Below are 19,629 nucleotides of genomic sequence, written 5' to 3' on the forward strand. Positions count from 1 at the left end.
CTCTTGTTTCTTGGTGGTATGAGGTCCCAGTGTCTCTTTGCTCGCTTCTCTTTTATATCTCAAAAGAGACTGACTTAAGACACAACCTAATCTTGTAGATTGAGTCCTGCCTCATTAACATAACTGCCTCTAATCCTGCCTCATTAACATCATAGAGGTAGGATTTATTACAACAGGAAAATCACATCAGATGACAAAATGGTGGACAATCACACAATACTGGGAATCATGGCCTAGCCAAGTTGACACATATTTTTGGGGAACACAATTCAATTCATGACAAAGTTCAACCAAAAAAATCTGGGTTTTTTTTTTTTTTTTTAGAAATTAATAAACCAAGCAAACTTCTGAAAGATTGGTCAAGGAAGATAAAAAGTTACAAACAAAGGGGACATCACTACAGATACAGTAGACATTCTAAAACCATAAAAGGAAATTAAGAATTGATGATGATAAACTAGAAAACTTAGGCCAAATGGACAATTTTCTAGAAAAACAGGTTACCAAAATTGAATCAAGAAGAAATAGAAAGACTATCTGCAGATTACATGATTTTTCTGCATAGAAAATCTAAGAGATTTACAAACCATTAAAATAATGGTTTAGTCAACACAACAGCTGGTTATATAAGATCAGTAATAAAAGCCAATAATAAAAAGCAATAGTGCTCCTATTCACCAGTAATAATCAATTAGAAATGCCATAATAATTTTAAAAGACTCCACCTGCAATGGCAACCAAAAATTAGACGGTACTCTAGAATAAATCCAACAGAGGATGTGCTATATTTTAAGAAGAATATTGTGAATTTTTTTTTTGAAGGACATAATTTGGGCCTAAAAAAGCTCATGGATCAAAAGGCTTGGTATTACAAAGATATCAATTCTCCCCAGATTAATTTATAAAATACACATGCAATCCCAATCAAAATTTCAAGAGTTTTTGGCAGATTTTGAGAAACTAAATTTCATATGGAAAAATATTTAAGCCTGAGTTCACTGCTGTTGAGTCAATTCCAACAGAGAGTGACCCTATAGAACAGAGCAGAACTGCTCCACAGGGTTTCCAAGACTATAAATCTTTACAGAAGCAGACAGTCACATCTTTCTCCCGAGGAGCAGCTGTTGGGTTGAAACCGCCAACTTTTTGGTTAGCAGCTGAGCACTTTAACCACTGCACCACCAGGGCTCCTCGATGGAAGAGTAAAGGACCGAGAATTGCCAAGACAAATTTAAGGACTATATAGAAGCGTCTGTCCTACCAATATTAACTCTTATTATATAGCTATGGTAATTAAAACAGTGAACCCTTAAGAGACTAGGAAAAGAGCAAATTGAATCTAAAATAAACAGAAGAAAGAAATAATAAAGATCAGAGTAAAAATCAATGAAATAGGAAAGAGAAAATCAATGAAAGCAAAACATGGTTCTTTGAGAAGATTAATAGAACTTATAAATCTCTAGCCAGAGTAATCAGAAAATAGAGAAAATACAAATAACCAATATGAAGAATGAGACAAAAAAAAAAAAAAAAAAACAAAAAAAATGAGAAAAAAAAAAAAAAAAAAAAAACCCAAACCCACTGCCATTGAGTCGATTCTGACTCATAGCGACCCTACAGGACAGAGGAGAACTGCCCCATAGGGTTTCTAAGGAGCACCTGGTGGATTTGAACTGCCGACCTTTTGTTTAGCAGCAGTAGTTCTTAACCACTATGCCACCAGGGTTTCTATCAAGAATGACAGAGGTCATATAACCACAGATATTGAAAGGATAAGACAATACTATCAACTATCTTAATCTTATGCTAACAAATTCAACAACTCAGATAAAATTCATTGGAAGACACAAGCTACCAAAGCTCTTTCAAGAAAAGCCTCAATAATCCTGTATCTATTAAAGAAACTAAATTTGTAGTTAAAAATCTTCCCATAAAGAAAACTCCAGACTCCAATGGTTTAACTGGTGAATTCTGCCAAACATTTAAGAAAGAAATAACACCAATTCTACACAAACTCTTCTGAAAATTGAAAAAATTCATCAAGTAACAGTAATTACCCTTGGGAAAGGGAATAAGGGTAAAAGATGGCAGTATACATAAGTTTTAATGACTTACTTTATTTTAAAAAGTGAAAAATGGTCCACACTCTCCTTATAGGACGAGAGAGTGTTAGTCACCACTAGCAGGTACAAGAAGGCAGCTAGCACACAGATGGCCCATAACCAATGATAGTTCCTTCCTTCCATCAGGATGCGTACTGGAAACAAAGCAGAAACCACCATCCTACAAACCAATCCTACAAACACAACCACGAGTCCTCAGCATCTGGAATACTGTGTGCATCACTGACAGAATTACCACAAGAAAGATGTCAGGAAACTGGAGGAGGTCCAAGGAAAGGCAGCTAAAAAGATCAAGAGAACAGGGAGGCTGCCATGTGAGGAAAAGCTAAAAGGATTAGGATTCTTCAGCTGAGAAGGGTAAGGCTACAACTAGTCATTTTGAAGTATGGCCAAAGTAATAAATGGTATGGATAAGAACATGCTAATTATGCCTCGTATACAAAATCCCACAACCCTGGCATAAAAGGGGACCCCCAAAGACACCTGGAGACAAGTCTGCAACCAACATAGGGAAATTCCACTTTCAGGTAGGAAGTAAGCTTATAGCACTCACTTCAGGGAGACAACTTGGAGAGAGCTCTGCACACGTGAAAAGGAAGCAGGAAGTTAGCGGAGAGCAGACAAACGTGAAGAACAGAGGCAACAGTATCACCATGACTGGGACAAGGCAGTCCTCAGGAAGAGGGAGACAGGAGCAGCAACCATAGCTCCTTTTAGCTTTCCTACCTTGGCCAGTCTGAGTTTCCTCACCATAAACCTCTCTTTCCCTGAGATAACCTAAGTGAGTCTCTGCTCCTTGCAATCCAAAGAGCTCTAACTAAAATTGAAAATAAGAGCAAATTCGCAAATATGAACCTATTTGCTATGAGCTGAATTGTCCACCACCCCCACCCCCAAAAATATATGTTGGATGTGATCTTGTTCGGGAATAGGATTTTCTTTGTTATGTTAATGGGGCCATATCATCGCAGGGTGTGTCCTAACCACTTCTGAATTATAAAAACACCAGATCAGATACAGAAGCAAGCATATACTGGGAAGGCAGATGCCATGCGAGGATGGTCTACAGGCCAAGCAGCCAAAGAACACCCAGGCTACTGACAAGAAAGGTATCGACATGGCTGAGAGCTTGATTTGGACTTTCAGCCTTCAGAACTGTGAGAAAATAAATTTCTGCTCTTTAAAGCCACCCACTTGTGGCATTTGTGTTCCAGCAGCACTAGCTAAGACACTATTCATGAATAGGTTACGCAAATTAGGATGGCAGAGCCACAGTGGGTTGCCAAGGGAGAAAGAAACCCTTTGCCAGTCTGCGAAGGCTCACCACAAACCTCTAAAGCACCAGCATCCATTCTGGACATACTACAGAGGTAAAGCTGCCATTCTCAATATCAATTTGCAAGGAATAACAACACCTCCTTAGCATGTCCAAAACAGATGGTGGTGCGAAAGGATCTGACCCAAGGCAGGAGCAACTTTGACTTCAGATATAAGTACTAAACCCCATTATAACCAAAAACCAAACCAGCTGTCATCAAACCAATGCTGACACATGGTGACCCCATTGTGTCAGAGTAGAACTGGGCTCCATAGGGATTTCCTGGATGATTTTTTTGGAAGTAAATCACCAGGCCTTTCTTCCAAGGTACCTCTGGGTGGACTTGAACCTCCAACCTTTCAGTTAGCAGCCAAGACAGTAACCATTTTCACCATCCAGGTACTCCAAAGGGACCATCAAATCAGCCTAGGCTCAGGCCCAAAACATCAGGCAGCCTAGCAGAGAAATGGCACTTTGCTGTCCCTGACTCTGTGCAGGACAGGATTGGAGAAGGTGGCCAGTTAAAGCTGATGTCTGGTGTCAGGCTCCCATGGCCTCTGACCAGCCAAGTCAGTGGGCTGACCATATCTGATGCTGACTTACCATGGTTTCCACTCCATGGGCAGTGGGGCCACAATGCCCTCCCGTGCCAACCACATCAGTTCTGGTTCCTTGATGGGATCGATACCAATCTCTCTGGCAAATTCAAGAATTTCTGTAGGAGAGGCAGGAGGGTGGGGAAGGTAAGAGAGATGGAATGGAGGATGGTTAGAAAAACAAAAATCACAATAAACTTTTTTTCTATTTTGCCTTTACTTTCTAAATTCTCTTCAGTGAGCAGGTATTATTTCTCTTAATATAAATAATAAACATATCTTTTTTTCTTAAATCTCAGTTTATAAATGATACACCTGAATCAAGGCATGCTATCTCTATACTCCAAGAATATCACCTGAAGCCTAGTATAACAAAGACAAAAATATAAGACCAAGACTTCATTGTGGCAGGGGCCTCAGGAAAAACTCCAACAGCCACAGCCAGAACCGTCTAGTATGAGGACAGCCTTACCGGAAGGACACAGCTCTTCCAAGATTTGCTAAAGCCTGGTGCGAAAGCACTAATCACTTACTCAACAAGCATGTCTTAAACAACTACAGACGACTAAGCCCCTTGAGAACCTCACAAACATACAAAAAGAGCACAAATCAGGTGATATGTGCAATAACACAGATGTGTACTATGAGCTATGGGAGCAGAGAGAGGGCAGTGGTTTATTCTGCCGAGGGGCTGAGGGATTTCTGAAGTGAGGAAGTGGGATGATACTCAGACAGCCTTCTTCACCCACACACTGAACTCTCTCTCCCATGAAGGGAGTTGCTTTTTCAATTTTGCTGTACATCATGGACTCTAATGCTTTTGCTGTACTCTTGGAATCCAAGCATTTAGAAAAGCTTGTTTTGCCTGTGATCTGGAGGAACAGGGGAGATATATGTACTGAGGTAAGAGCTATCTCACCAGGAGAGAAAAAGATAGATCACATGATCATTGGAACATGTCACCGGAGGCCCCAGGAATAAAGAAATAAATACTCAAGGGGCAGCAAAGCTTGAGCTGCTAACAGCCCAGGCCAGGAAGGTACCATCATGATGGGTCATCTCAGTGGAGAATTTGGAGGTTGACACACCCAGGACTAGGAAAGAAAAAGCATTTTTTCAAGGGACCATATCTAGCCAGGGATTAACTGATTCATTGATTTCACAAATGTTTTTTGAGTGCTTCCTATGTGCCAGGCACTTCGGATAGCCATGAATAAGAGATATATGTCGTTGCCCTTATGGAGATTATATTCTAATAGAAGAGACAGCCAGTAAAGAGGTAAACGAATAAATATAAAAGATTAAAGCTTCTAATAAATGTAATGAAAGAAGTAAACGAGTATTATGAATTGAATTGCATCCCCCAAAAGTATGGGTTGTAAATCCTAACCCCATACCCATGGTCACAATCCCATCTGAGAATGGGTTTTTTTGTTATTTTAATAAGACAGTATTAGTGTAGGGTATGTCTTAAGTCAATCTCTTTTGAGATATAAAAGGGGAAAGGAGATACCAAGCTACATGAAGACTGCCCAGGAGTAGAAGTTCACAGAGACAAGGACCTTCCTCCAGAGCTGAGGGAGAGAGAAAGTCTTCCCCTAGAGCTGGCACCCTGAATTCAGACTTTTAGCCTCCTAAAGCATGGGAAAATAACTTTCTGTTTGTTAAAGCCACCCATATGTGTTACTGCTGTTAGAGCAGCACTAGATAACTGAGACAGCAAAGGATGAGACACAGAACACTAAGGTGGAGGGGGCACTCCTTCAGAAAGGGTGGTCAAGGAAAGCCTCTCGGGAATGGTAACGTTTAGCTGAAAACTGAAGGAGGCAAGGAGCCAGCCATGCAGAGCACTGAGGACAGACCATTCAGTTATGAGAAAGAGCATATGCAAAGGACCTGTGGCAAGAAACAGGTTGGTCCACCTCAGGGCTGTCAAGGAAGGCCAATGTGACTAGCAGAGCGAGCAAGGGAAGAAGTGGCACCAGGTGAACCTAGCCAGGTGGGCTGGACCGAGTCATGAAGAGCCCTGCACACCACAGTAAGGGGGCGCTACTTAGTACAATGCAAATTTATTAAAAGCAGAGCCCTGATATGATCTGATTTACACTGTAAGAAGATGACTCTGGCTACTCTGTGGAGCATAGACTGGAGGATGGGAAGAGTATAAGCTGGGAGGCTGATTAGGAAGCTATTGAGATAGTCTAGGAAGAGAAAATGATGTCTTGAGCTCAGAATGTCTAAACTTGGGCTGAGCAGAATAGAGTTTTTATAAACATCCTTAGAAAAACATTAGACTCTGTGATAGTTAAGGTTGTTGTCAACTTGGCTGGGTCATGATTCTCAGTGGTTTGGCAGTTATGTAATAATGTAGTTTGGCAGTTATATAATGACGTAGTCATCCCCCATGATGTGATCAGCTAATCAGTTTTAAGGGGAGTTTCCTCAGGAGCGTGGCCTGCATACAATATATACACATGGACATTCTGGCAAAGCTCACTTGCTTGCTCTGGATCCTGCACCCAGCTTGTCATCATCTGACCTCCAGCTCTTGGGACTTGAGCCAGAAGCCTGTCATATTGCCTGCCAGTCTTGGGATTCATCAGCCTCCTCAGCCTGTGAGCCAGCAGCCTGCCGTCTGACCTGCCAATCTTGTCAGCCCCTGCAGTTACATGAGTCAGGAGAAGCCTCCAGTCTCTGACATCTGACCCATGGACTTGGGACTTGCCAGTCTCTCTCTCTCTCTCTCTATATATATATATATATATACACACATATATACATACACACTTCACTGGTTTTGCTTCTCTAGAGAAGCCAGCCTAAGATAGACTCCATTTACAATAGCAATGAAAAAGATAAAATATTTAAGAACCGAGCCTAAGACAGTATACTTCAGGAGTGATTTAAAGTTTTCTTCACATAAGTCTTGCACATTTCTTGCTCAGTGTATTTCTTAAATATTGTATCTTTTTTGGTTGCTATTGTAAATGGAGTCTATCTTAGGCTGGCTTCTCTAGAGAAGCAAAACCAGTAAAGCATATAAATATCTATATAAAGAGATTTATATCAAGGAAATAGCCCACATGGTTGCAGAGGCTGGAACGTCTCAAATCCATAGGTCAGGCTGGAGGCTTCTCCTGATTCACGTAGCCACAGGGGCTCGCAAACCCAAGATCAGAAGGTCAGACATCAGGGCTCTTATTCACAGGCTTCAAAGACCCACAAATCCCAAGACTGGCAGGCAAGATCACAGGTAAGCTGCTAGCTCAAATCCCAAGAACTGGAGGTCAGATGAACAGGAGACAGCCGCAGTATCCACAGCAAGCAAAAGCCTGAAAGCCTTGGCAGAGAGTTCACTTACATTCAGTGCAGGCTACATGCCCAAGGAAGCCCCCTTTCAACTGACTGGCTACTCACAGCAGATTCCATCACGGAGGTGATCACATTATATCAAATGTCACCATGAAAGTGGTCACATCATCACATGACTACCAAATTACATCATAACTGCCAAACTGCTGAGAATCATGGCCCAGCCAAGTTGACACACAACCTTAATGATCACAGACACCAAAAAAGACACAAATGGAAAAGAATATGATGTTCTTGGATAGAAGACTTAACTTCATAAAGATATCAATCTTCCCTAGGTGTTCATAAATTTAAAATAATTCCTCCCAAAATACCAACAGTTCCCCCATACTCAGTCCTCTCCAGAACTGGACAAGGTGATTCTAAGGTTCATGGGGAAATAAAACAAACAAGATAGCCAAGAAAACTTTGAAAAAAGAAGAGTAATGAGGGTGTTTTAGCCCTACTGGATATTAAAATTAATTATGAACAAATTAAGAGCATGGTACCAGTATATGAATAAACAGTCCAATGGACCAGAAGAAAGTAGACCAAATACACACAGGGTGGCATCCAAATCAGTGGGGAAAAGATGAAATATTCTATTAATGGCACAGGAACAATTAATAGGTATCTGGATAAAAAGAAAATTAGATCCATACTCCACAACATACACTAGGAGAGAAATTCCATATTGATCAAAGATTTAAATGTAAAAAAATGAAATCATAGAAAACACAAGAAAAGTATTTTATCCTTGGAGTGGAAAGGCATTTCTAACTATTATACAACATTTAGAGGCCATATAAGAATGGACTGATAAATTTAACATAAAAATAAAAGACTTCTTTATGGCAAAAAAATTAACAAATAAAACTCTATGCTATAAGCAAAGTCCAGGGTTTAATTTGACATCCATTACTCCTGGGATGCAGGAGTTTTTAAATCCCCGCCCCCTCTAAAAGGTCCATAAACTACCTGAAATTGTAAGCTAAATTTGTGTGCCTAAGTCTGTAACTCATCAGAATGTCAAAGGAATCTTCACCCAAAAAAACAGCAGAGTGATTAGTTAAAAGTGTAGGCTCTGGAGTTATAATACCTGGGTGTGGGTCCTAGCTCCACCAATTAGCAGAACTGTGTAAGTGTAGGAAAGTTCCTTAACCTTTCTGTGCCTTGGTTTTCTCATCTGTAAGATGGGGATAATAATAGTACCTAACTAATGGAGTTGCTATCAGGGTTGAAAAGGTTAATACACGTAAAGTTCTTAGAACAGTGCCTGAAACATAGTAGCACTCAATAAATTATGTTATTGTTATTAATAATGTTACTATTGTTTTAAAAATATGCTTTAGTTTGTTCTTAAGAAAATGGGCTTTCGATTAGCCTCAGGACACACTCTATTTCATGATATCCCTTACTATATTTTCATTCAAAACAAATCATTGATCTAACCCAGGGTGAGCAAACCTCTTCTATAAAGGGCAGGTAGTAAATATTTTAGGTTTTGTGGGTTATATGATCACTGTCACAACTACTCAATGCTATCACTGTAGCACAAAAGCAGCCATAGATAACACATAAACAAATACGCATGGCCATTTTCCAATAAAACTTTATTTACAAAAACGCGCAACAGGTCAGATTAGGCCCATGGGCTATAGTCTGCCAACCCCGATCTAATCCAATTATACTGAGCAGCCATGTGCATGTACCATACATGGCACAGGAAGCACAAAAATAAATCATATATTGTCCCTGCCCTCAAAGAACTATTACAATACACCAATGGCCTCTTACCTTGCTCACTGGGAATGTAGGTCTCATCATAATCTTCCTCCAGAACCAGCTGGTCTCCTATGCGAATGGGTCGTCCGGCCATGTTTGGTCGGGGCTCAAACACCTGGATCCCAGAGACCTGCAACCTAAGGAAAAATCAGTGACCCAGCTTAGAAAGGGAAAAGTTGGACCTGGCTTATGGTGCACTTGAGTCAGATCAGACTCTGAAAGCCAGCTTAGCCTGAGATTCCCCAGGAGTCAGGGATGTTAGAGGATGGGACCCCAGCAGCTCAGAACTCAGGCCTTACAAGCTCTGGTTCTGGGAAAGTTCTCTGAGGGGCACCTTCCACAGGACTGCTGAACACTCTGCAAACCACAAAAAGTCTGGAAGGCTGGCTCTCTCAAGGTTTGATTTCTTATCCCCAAAAAGGAAAAAGAATTAACAGTGTAGGGCCCCCAGCTCAGAGCCCTGTTGTTGTTGTTGTCAGGTGCCATGGAGTCTGTTCTGACTCACAGCAACCCTACAGGACAGAGAAGAACTGCCCCATAGGGTTTCCAAGGAGCGGCTGGTGGGTTTGAACTGCCAACCTTTTGATTAGCAGCTGAGCTCTTAACCACTACACCACCAGGGCTGACACCAAAATAAGCAGTAGCACACACACCCCCATATACCAGCATAACCCAGTGCACAGTCACACTGTCTCAACCAAACCCATCGCCGTAGAATTGATTCCAACTCATAGTGACACTATAGGACAGAGTAGAACTGCCCTGTGGGGTTTCCAAGGCTGTAATCTTTACGGAAGCATAACCACTGCACCATCAGGGCTCCTTACTGTCTCAACTTGTATCCCTAATTACAAGTCCCTACTTATATTCAATAATGTCCTCAGGGAGCTTAAAACCTCATGGAAGCAGCATACACAACTTCAACAGTAGCAGAAAGGAAAAGTCTCTTGCTCTGGGCTATTAAGATAAAACCCAAATCAAACCCATGAGTCAATTTCAACTCATAGCAACCCTAAAGGACAGAGTACAACTACCCCATAGGGCAAGGACGAGAAGGCAGGAAGGGGCAGAAAAGCTGGTGATGGAGAACCCAAGGTCAAGAAGGGGAGAGCGTTGACATGTCGTGGAGTTGGCAACCAATGTCACAAAACAATATGTGTATTAACTGTTGAATGAGAAACTAGTTTGCTCTGTAAACCTTCATCTAAAGTACAACTAAAAAAAAGAAAGAATAATAATAATATTTTACATGCCAGGAAAAAAATAAAACTGCACCATAGGGTTTCCAAGGCTATAATCTTTACCAAAGCAGATTGCCACATCTTTCCCCCACAGAACGGCTGGTGGGTTCGAACCTCCAACCTTTCAATTAGCAGCCAAGTGCTTAACCACTGCGCCACCAGGGCTCTTGCAACTAAGACAGAAGTAACAAATTCCCACTGAAGGGATGAAGGAAGGCTTTGTCAAGGAGCTGGGGACTGAAGGTTGACAAGAATTCTGAAAGCGGAGAAAGGTGTTCTAGACAGAGGGAGCACCACATGCAGAGCAAGTGTTCTGGTTTGCCGGATAACAGTGCGCATGGCAGGGGCTGGAGTGGAAAGCCAGGTAAGGGTCTGGTCATGGAGAGCCTTGAAGACCATGCTAAAGACCTTGACTATGCCCTGTAGCAAAGGGGAGTCACTGAGGGCTTTGGTGAAGGAAAGTGACACAGGCTGGCCTTTCTTTGGGACGAGCACTCTGACAGCGTGGCATGGCTGGACAGGGGAAATGAGAGACTAGTGTCAGGAAAACCACTGAGAAGGCTGTCACCCAGGTGAAAGATGATGAGGGCTTAAACTAGGGCAGAAGCTGTGGGAATGGAGAAGGGACAGATACAAGAGACACCGTGATATTAGACTTAACAGGACCAGGGTATGGGGTAAGGCGTAGAAAGAAGATCAACTTGAATCCAAGGTTTCTAGCTCCAGGGATGCGGTGGTGCCAAATTCTTCAACTGACAAGCTGGTGTAGTTCTAGAACTGCTCCTCCCTCTCCACCTCCCCTCCTGCAAACCACCTCAGGACTCCCAGGTCACACCAGCTCTCCCCTGTGCAGCTCCTACACTGCAGCCCAAGGAAGTAGAGGCAAGTCATCCTGTAAAATGGCTGCCGCGACTAGCCCTGCTCAAAGTGCCTCCCCCAACTGAGGAGGAGTCGGCACACCAGGTGTGACCAAAAGGGTCTGCAGCAGCAGGTCCTGGCCTCTCCTGGGTACCCACCTCTTCAGAAACTGTCACTCTGCCACCTGAAGCAGTGGGCATCAAAAGCTCTCTTCAAAGAGAAGTGAACAGAAAGACTGTCATCAAAAAGATGGCAGGGGCTCAGGAAATGGCTGGATCTGGTAACCTGAACCTGTTCTAAGATACCTAGAGAGGGACCCTTGACAAACAACAAAGGATCTATCAAGGACCGTGACTGTGGCCCTTTCTGCACCATGACAGCTGAGAGACGGCAAGGGAGGTGTCCTGCCTTAGGCTCACAAGACATTGTGTCCAGTGTTAGTCCACTGGGCTCCAAGGAAGCCAGACTCTGCCCCATCTTGTTCCCATCATGATACCTCCAAGCAGTAACTTCTCACCTCAGGAAGAAAGAACCAAAGGAAAAAGGATTCTTCTCTGCAATAAATAAGGTGAAGTGGGAATCTGCTCCCTACCCTATGAAGAACACAGATAGCTTGATGATGTAATGCTCAAGTCTCTACACCTACAATCAGGAATGAGTAGGGCCTACCTGCCACTGACTCTCGAAAAGCAGAGCAGAAAAGTACCACGACCCAAGGCTACAGATGTGGTCCACAGCCTGGTGGCTCAAGGATTCACCTGATTCTTTAATCCTCTTAGTTAGGGAGGGGAGAGAAAGAGAAAAGGTCCATGCATGGGGAGGGAGGAATCAGTAGCAGCCTGAATAGCAGTCTGGTGGGCACTATTTAACCCGACAAGCATTTATTAAGCACAAGCTCTATACAAGGCATTGTATTAACCATTACGGAGGATCTGAGAAATTCTGCACTGAGAACTGTCATCTATCCCTAGACTCATCTCATCTCCAGAAAGCATGAAACAGGTAAAATCTCTGTTCTTGTGGCAAAAAAAAAAGGTATCTACGTTTAACTATTTAAAGGTCAGGAAGAACCTGGGAATCTGAATTCATGGATCATCCAAATTTCAAGCAAATTTTCTGCTGGAAAAAAATTAAAATATGGGTAGGCTGTATTCTATCTTCTTTCCTTACCTTACTTGGCTTCAGTAAAGAAGTGGGTCCAGGACAGGACCAAAAAGGGGCAGGAGGTGTAGGAAAGAGGAAGGTGGAAAGATAAATCATATTTATTTAATGGCTACTATCCCATTAACCCATTGCCATTGAGTCGATTCTGACTCATAGCAATCCTACAGGACAGAGTAGAACTGCCCCATAGGGTTTCCAAGGAGTGGCTGGTGGATTTGAACTGTCGATCTTTTTTTTGGTTAGCAGCCTGAGCTCTTTAACCACGTGCCACCAGGGCTCTAATGGCTACTAGAAATCATTTACTCATTCAAGAAATATTTACTGCATGTTTACCAAATGCCAAGCACATCACTAGGCACTAGAGAAATAACAGTGCTTGGAAACACATGTAGCTGCTACTCTCCTAGAGCTAATCTAGTGACGGAGAAAGACAAATAAATCAACAGTCACAAATAAATGTATTATTACAAATGAGGTAAGATCTCTGAAGGAAAAGAGCCTGATTTAGATGATGCCTATGCTGAAAATGGAGTCCCCGGTTGGTACAAACAGTTAACGTGCTCGGCTGCTAACCAAAAGGTTGGCGGTTTGAGCCCACCCAGAGGCACTTTGAGAAAAACGCCTAGTGATCTACTTCCAAAAACTCATCATTGAAAACCCTGTGGAGCACAGTTTTACTCTGACACACCTGGAATCAACTCAAGAGCGATTTTTTTTTTTATTCTGAGAACTGAAGGACGAATAGGTATTCACTAGACACAGAGAGAAGAAACAAGCATTCTAACAGAGGAAGTAGTATGTGCAAAGGCCCTTCAACAGGAAACACCACCAACCAAGAAGCAGCATAGTTCGAGATGATGCTGAGTAGGTGGGCAGGAGTTAGGTGATGACGAGAACTTGGCCTTTAGCGTAAAGCGGAGGCCAGAAAAGGGTTTTCCCAGGTAAACATTTTATAGAGATCACTCCGGCATCTGTTGGGAATACAGACTGGCATGGAAGCCAGATTGGAAGGAAGAAAATCAGAGTGGATGCAGGGAGAGCAGGCAGAAAACCATGAGATCATCTAGGTGAGAGATGATGGTAACTTGGACTAGGGTGTTAACAGAGGAGAAGATGAGAAAAGCCTAAGTAAGCAGCCCTTAGATCTGGTATGGAAAATACGTCCTCACATTTTCCTCCAAGCCTGCGATCATGATGAACATCACTAATCAACTGCATCCTAGACATGGTTTCAGAACCATCAATACGGTACTCCACGCAGCGGTTACCAACAGATCGAATGAGACCTACTTGTCGCCTGGCCTGAGACCCACCACAAGCCATGGAGTTGTGGGGGAGGAGCCATCCAACTGCCCTCATCTATCTCCTGCCAACGTCAGAATCTACCAAAAAAGGAGTAGCTCATACACCTCCTCCAGGAAGCCTTCCCTAGCTAACCTCATCCTCTCCTGAGAACCCATAACCACCTCAGCACTGAGGACACAATTTTCATGTGTTTATGGCCACATTTCTCCGAACATTACTTTTTTCATGGGACTGTGCTGCTGTTAGACCACAAACTTGTGAGGCTTATGCCTCCTCCTTCCTCTGCACTTTCCAACTAGGCCTATGGAAACTGTAGGAGCTGGATCACTGCTATAAATCGCTAACATAAAACCAAGGAATCTCAAGAGTGGAAACGCCCATAGTAGCTTTGGTCCAACTTCCCTTCCCATGCTAAATTTTTGTTCTCCATGCTTCAAATAACAGACAGCATAGTGGTCAAAGCACAAGCTTTGAGGCCAGAAAGTCTGGATTCAAATCCCAGCTCTTTCACTTACTAGCTGTATGATCTTAGGCAAGGTATGTCACCTCTCTAAGCTTCAATAACCTCATGTGTGTAATTCAAGCAATCATGATAATCTACATCAAAAGGCTATCTGAAAGGACTAATGAACCACATGAACCACAGTCTCCACCAGCCTGAGCCCAGAAGAATTGGATGGTGCCCAGCTACCACCACTGACGCTTTTACAGGGATCACAATAGAGGGTTCCGAAGACAGCAGGAGAAAAATGTAGAACAAAATTCAAACTCACAAAAAAAAAAAAAAAAAAAAAACAGGCTTACTGGTTGGACAGAAAGTGAAGGAACCCCTGAGACTATGGCCCCAGACACCCTGTAACTCAGAACTGAAGCCACTCTGGAAGCCCAACTTTCAGCCAAAGATTAGACAAGCCTATAAAACAAACAATAATATACATGAGGAACGTGCTTCTTAGTTCAATCAAGTATAAGAGACCAAATGGGCAACATCTGCCCAAAAGCAAAGACGAGAAGGCAGAAAGGGACAGGAAGACTGGACGAATAGACACGGGGAACGCGAGGTGGAAAGGGAAAGGGGAAGAGTGCTGACACATTGCGGGGATTGCAACCAATGTCACAAAACAAGTTGTATATAAATTTTTGAATGAGAAACTAATTTGCGCTCTAAACTTTCACCTAAAGCACAATAAAATTTGTTTAATCACAAATTAAAAAAAAATAAAAAATTTTTAAAAAGGCTTTTTGATCAGACATAAAAGGACAAATAGTGTATGATCCCACTGATATGAAATATCTAATATAAAGTTTACTAGCGGTTACTAGGGCTGGCTGGGAGGGGGAGAGGGAAAGTTATTGCTTAAGGGACACTGAGTTTCTGTTAAGGGTAATGAAAAAATTTGGAAACGGACTGTGTTGATGGTTGCACAGTATGGTGAACATAATTAATGTCACTGTGAACTGGACATGTCAAAATGCTGAAATGGCAAATGTTTTGTTATATATATTTTTACCACAATAAAAAAGGTTGTTTGCAAATGAAATACTTAAAGTACCTAGCACAGTGCCTGATACATAATAAATGTTAAATAAATTCAACATTAGTTAAAATTATTACTGAGAGTATTGCCAATTCATTTCTAAGAAACCTCCTTCCCTTTGTCCAGTTCTGCCCTCTCGACCTACAAACAGCAAGCCAAGGCTTCTCTACTCCAAGCTAAGTATTCCTAGATCTTTTCTATGCATTATATGTCATTGTTTCCCATAGGTTATCCTCCTATGAACACTCTCTACTTTCTCAGCACAGCCAAAAAGTATGCATACTAACAGAGCACACATACTCATATGCATAATTTGGGTTCCTGAAAATTTATTTCTACCACCCTGCTCCAACAATTATAAGAAATGTTCACTACAGAAAAGAAAAGATTTTCTGGAGGAGGCACTGGGGAAAAGGCAGAAGACATTAGCATTCATGGCGTTGTGGTAGTGGGCATAGGTTTTGGAACATTCTTAGCTTTGAATCCCAGCTCTGCCGCTTACTAGCTGGAAAATCTTGGGCAAGTTACTTAACCTCTCTTCGCCTCAGTGTCCTCATCCATCAAATGGGGATAACAACAATGCCTATGTCAAAGGATTGTGAGCATTAAATGATTCAATACATGTAAAGTGTTTAAAGCATAGCAAGATCTCAATAAATGTTAGCTGTTGTTGTTATTACTATTATTGTATTTAAAGGGCTTATTCTGCATTGCTCCAGAGAACAGATCCAGTACCAGGGAATGTAAGTTAAGGTCATTCAGACATTCAAAAACCACTTATCGAACGCCTACCATGGGCCAGGCACTGTGCTACGTGTGAGGGCTACAAGCCTGATTACACACGGTGCTAAACTCAAACTCAGACCACTTGGGAAGCCAAACATGTAAGTACATGAGTACATAACGGGTTAAGCTCGTTAAGGGAAGCAACAGAAATTACAATGGGACCCAAAGGTAAGAGGAACTAAATTTACTTTGGAAGATCAGGGAAAGCCATCGCAAGTAGAAGACCATTGAAATGGTTCTTGAAGGATAAGCAGCTCACCAGGATAAGATGAGTAAGGGAACTGACAGCAGAAGGAACAGCATACACAAAGGCAAAGAGGCATGAAAGAGTAAGGTGAGCTCAGGGAATTAATTATGACAACAAAAGCTTATCTTCACTGAACACCTGAATTTTCTGGCAATCGTACTAAGTGCTTTACATGTATCATCTCACCTCATCCTCTTAACCACACTATGAGGTAGACATTAATATCCCCATTTTTCAAATAAGGAGACTGAGGTTTAGCAAGGTTAAAAAAAAAAAAAAAAAGTTGCCCACGGTTTCACAGCTAGCAAATGGCACAGCAGAACAAGCACAAACTCATTTCTATCTAACTCCGAAGCCTGAGCTCTTAACCACTCTGACATGATCAGAGCACAAAGGACAGTGGGGGAAGCGGTGGGAGAGAGATCTAGAATGGAAGGCAAGGAGCATATTATAAAGGGCCTGGAAGGACTGAGCCTACATGCTAGACATGATGAGAAGCCCTCACAGCATTTCACGAAGGAAATTGGCATGATCACGTTTGTATTTTAGAAAAATGATTCTGACAGCCACTTAAGAACTAACCAGAGGAATGCAAGAACAGAGGCAGCAAGACCACATAGGAAGCTGTCAGGAAAGTACAAGGCAAGAAATTATTAATTTAGTCGTGGCTGTGAGAACAAAAAGGAAGAGCCAGATTCTAGGGGTATCAGGAGGCAGTGGGACTTGATTTATGTAGCAAGTGAGGGAGAGGGAGGAGGGAAATCAGAGCACTTAGTATATTGTGATTATCTGTTCACTTCTATGCTTTGCCCAACTGGTAGCCCCATCTACAGCCTAGAATATAGGACATGCCCAACAAATGTTACATTAGATGAATGAATTCCAGGTGTAAACTTGGCTGACCAAGTGAACGGTGAAGTCCTTCACTGAGATCGGAAACAGAGGAGAAGTAGATTGGAGAAACCAGAGAAAGTTGGGGAGGCATTCAGTTAAAAATGATCAGAAAGCAGGTCTGGGCTTAGGAAAAAGATCTGGCTGGAGACGTAGTTCAGGGAGTCACCACTGAATAGATGGTAACGGAAATGCTGGGTGAAAAACACTCAGAGATGGAGCGTGGTGAGTGGAAATGAGGGGCCTGCAAAGGCTGCTGAGAAAGGGTGAGTTAGAACCATGAGAGCCGGGGTCGTGGAAGCCAAGTGAGGAGAGCGTTTCTAGATAGAGAAGGTAAATTTTTGAATCATGCAAGAAAAAATAAAACTTTTAACTTCCCTAGCTGGCCAAAAGATAACATAAGGTTGGGTTAGCTCTGGAATCGGAAAGGGAAGCTTTCCCGCAGTGAAGTATTCAAGCAGGGTTCAGAGGGCCAGGCCTTACACACTGTGAATAGGGTAAATAAACGAGCGCCCTCAGCAGGTTCACACACGTTGCCCACTGCCCTCTGTCACTCGCGCACGGGCTCACTGTTCAATCACCCCCAGCACCTCCAGCCCAGGGGCCCCATCTGCCCACTCAAGAGCAGGACAAGAAGAGATGTTGAGTAGAGGCACACTCGTCCGACCGCTCCTTTTTCACTTCTTCCCTCACTGCCCGACCACACTCATGCACGTTCCGCTCGTTGGCACACAAGTGTGCCCTTAACTCTCCCGCTTGCCTCCTTTCCCGCCACCGAACCCCTCCCTTGAGGAGGTCCTCACCCGTCCCCAACTCCAGGAGGCTCTGGCCGATGGCTCCGGCCTCTGCGCAGCTTCCCCAGCAGCACCCCGGCTCCCCGCTTCCAGGGACGCCGGGGTGTTGCCCTGCAGCGGCCAACAACCACTTCCGGAAAAAGTACCAACCTAGCAACTGAGAGTCCCGCCTTTACCCGCAGCCAATAGGTCGCTGATGAGAGCTCTTGTATTGGATTGGCTAGCGGTCCCGTTGGATCCCGCAGGAGTGCTGCACGTTTCCCCTTGCACGATGGGAGTTGTAGTTCAAGATAACAAATACGGGTCCTCCCAGGGTTGAGAGCCCTGAATTTAGACACGAGGGCAATTTCTTCCCGAGCAGTGACTGGCCATTCAAAGTATTTATAGTAATGTGAATTAAATGTGACAATTGAATGATCATCATTTGTCAGTCATATGGCTAATACTAGGTGAATAATACACTGACCATCAATAATCAATCCATTGAGCTTTTAATAAACAAAGTAAATGTGAATGTACGGTAATGGAAACTCACCCTCAAAACAGTAGCTCCTCTGTACCCCGATTAAATCAATAAACAACTGACTGGGAGTTAAGAGATCTAGTTTCTGTTGCCCATCTTTTCACTAGAACTCAAATCTTGCATGGGGATAATGTCTGTTATAGTTATTTCAGTGAGTCTGTTTAAGTGAAAAAAACCTGATACAGTGTGTAACACCACACACACACACACCTGTCTAGCAGAGGGGCTGCTTTTAATATAATTCCAAAGAGCTTTAGTTTTATTTACAGAGAGGGTAAATCTTCCTTTCTCTTGTATATCCTCAACTTCCTAGAGAAGTTAAGAGAGGCAAAGACAACCCTAGCCATTACATAACCGGGAAAACTGAAGTAGGGAAAAGTTCTGAAGTACAGAAAAATTAAGAAATGTTTCTAGTACAAGAGGAGAATGGTGAGGTCCAGCACCTGGAGCAGCCTGTATGCCCAAAGACCTGATAGATTCAGTTGTGGAGATAGATCTGGCTCACACTAACTCCCAAGAGACCAGATCCAGCACCACTTAGGTCCCAGAATGAGGAACTCAGGTTGCTGTTCCTGTAGATGCCAAACCAGATATCCAGGAATGTATTCCTAATGCTTAATTTCAAATCTTTCTCAGGCAATTCTGCCCTGTACTTCCTTTATTCTGCCTAGAGATGACAAATCATTGGTCTCCCTTCTTCTCCATACCCTTTAAGAGTCTCCCTGAGGGGCCTAAGGAACCAGATTGCGAAGGGACTCACCAGCATCCACCACAGACCTTACACAAAATAGAGATTCCAAAATCATTTGTAGACTTAGTCTCTATATCCAAGAACTTGCGATCAATCTGGTTGACTTTAACTGCCATCAAAATTCTTAGCTTTTGTTCCTTAGCCTGGGTCCCTTGCTCTCTCAAGGGGAGAACTGATAAAATAAGAGATACTACAGGATTAAGGGGTATTATGATATTATATTACCCTCAAGCAGGAAGGAGCCCTGGTGGCATAATGGTTAAGCACTTGGCTGCTAACTGAAAAGTCAGTGGTTTGAATCCATCAGCCACTCCTCAGGAGAAAGATGTGACAGTCTGCTGCCTAAAGATGTCAACCT

At 42.8% G+C, this 19,629-nt stretch overlaps 1 protein-coding gene across 1 annotated transcript in view; it reads right to left on the bottom strand.

Moving 5' to 3' along the window:
- CEP164 (centrosomal protein 164) overlaps positions 1 to 18,109 on the bottom strand; it is a 77,245-nt gene extending 59,136 nt beyond the window's left edge. Inside the window, exons 1-3 of the mRNA XM_023739959.1 lie at positions 18,007 to 18,109; positions 9,186 to 9,310; positions 4,045 to 4,156 (exon numbers count right to left, since the gene is read on the bottom strand). Coding sequence (XP_023595727.1) covers positions 4,045 to 4,156; positions 9,186 to 9,267 — 194 coding nt within the window. The 5' untranslated portion in view covers positions 9,268 to 9,310; positions 18,007 to 18,109. The remainder of the gene's footprint in view (positions 1 to 4,044; positions 4,157 to 9,185; positions 9,311 to 18,006) is intronic.
- Between the last annotated feature and the right edge of the window lie 1,520 nt (positions 18,110 to 19,629).

This window comes from Trichechus manatus, unplaced genomic scaffold (assembly GCF_000243295.1).
Source record: "Trichechus manatus latirostris isolate Lorelei unplaced genomic scaffold, TriManLat1.0 scaffold00143, whole genome shotgun sequence".
Taxonomy (NCBI): domain Eukaryota; kingdom Metazoa; phylum Chordata; class Mammalia; order Sirenia; family Trichechidae; genus Trichechus; species Trichechus manatus.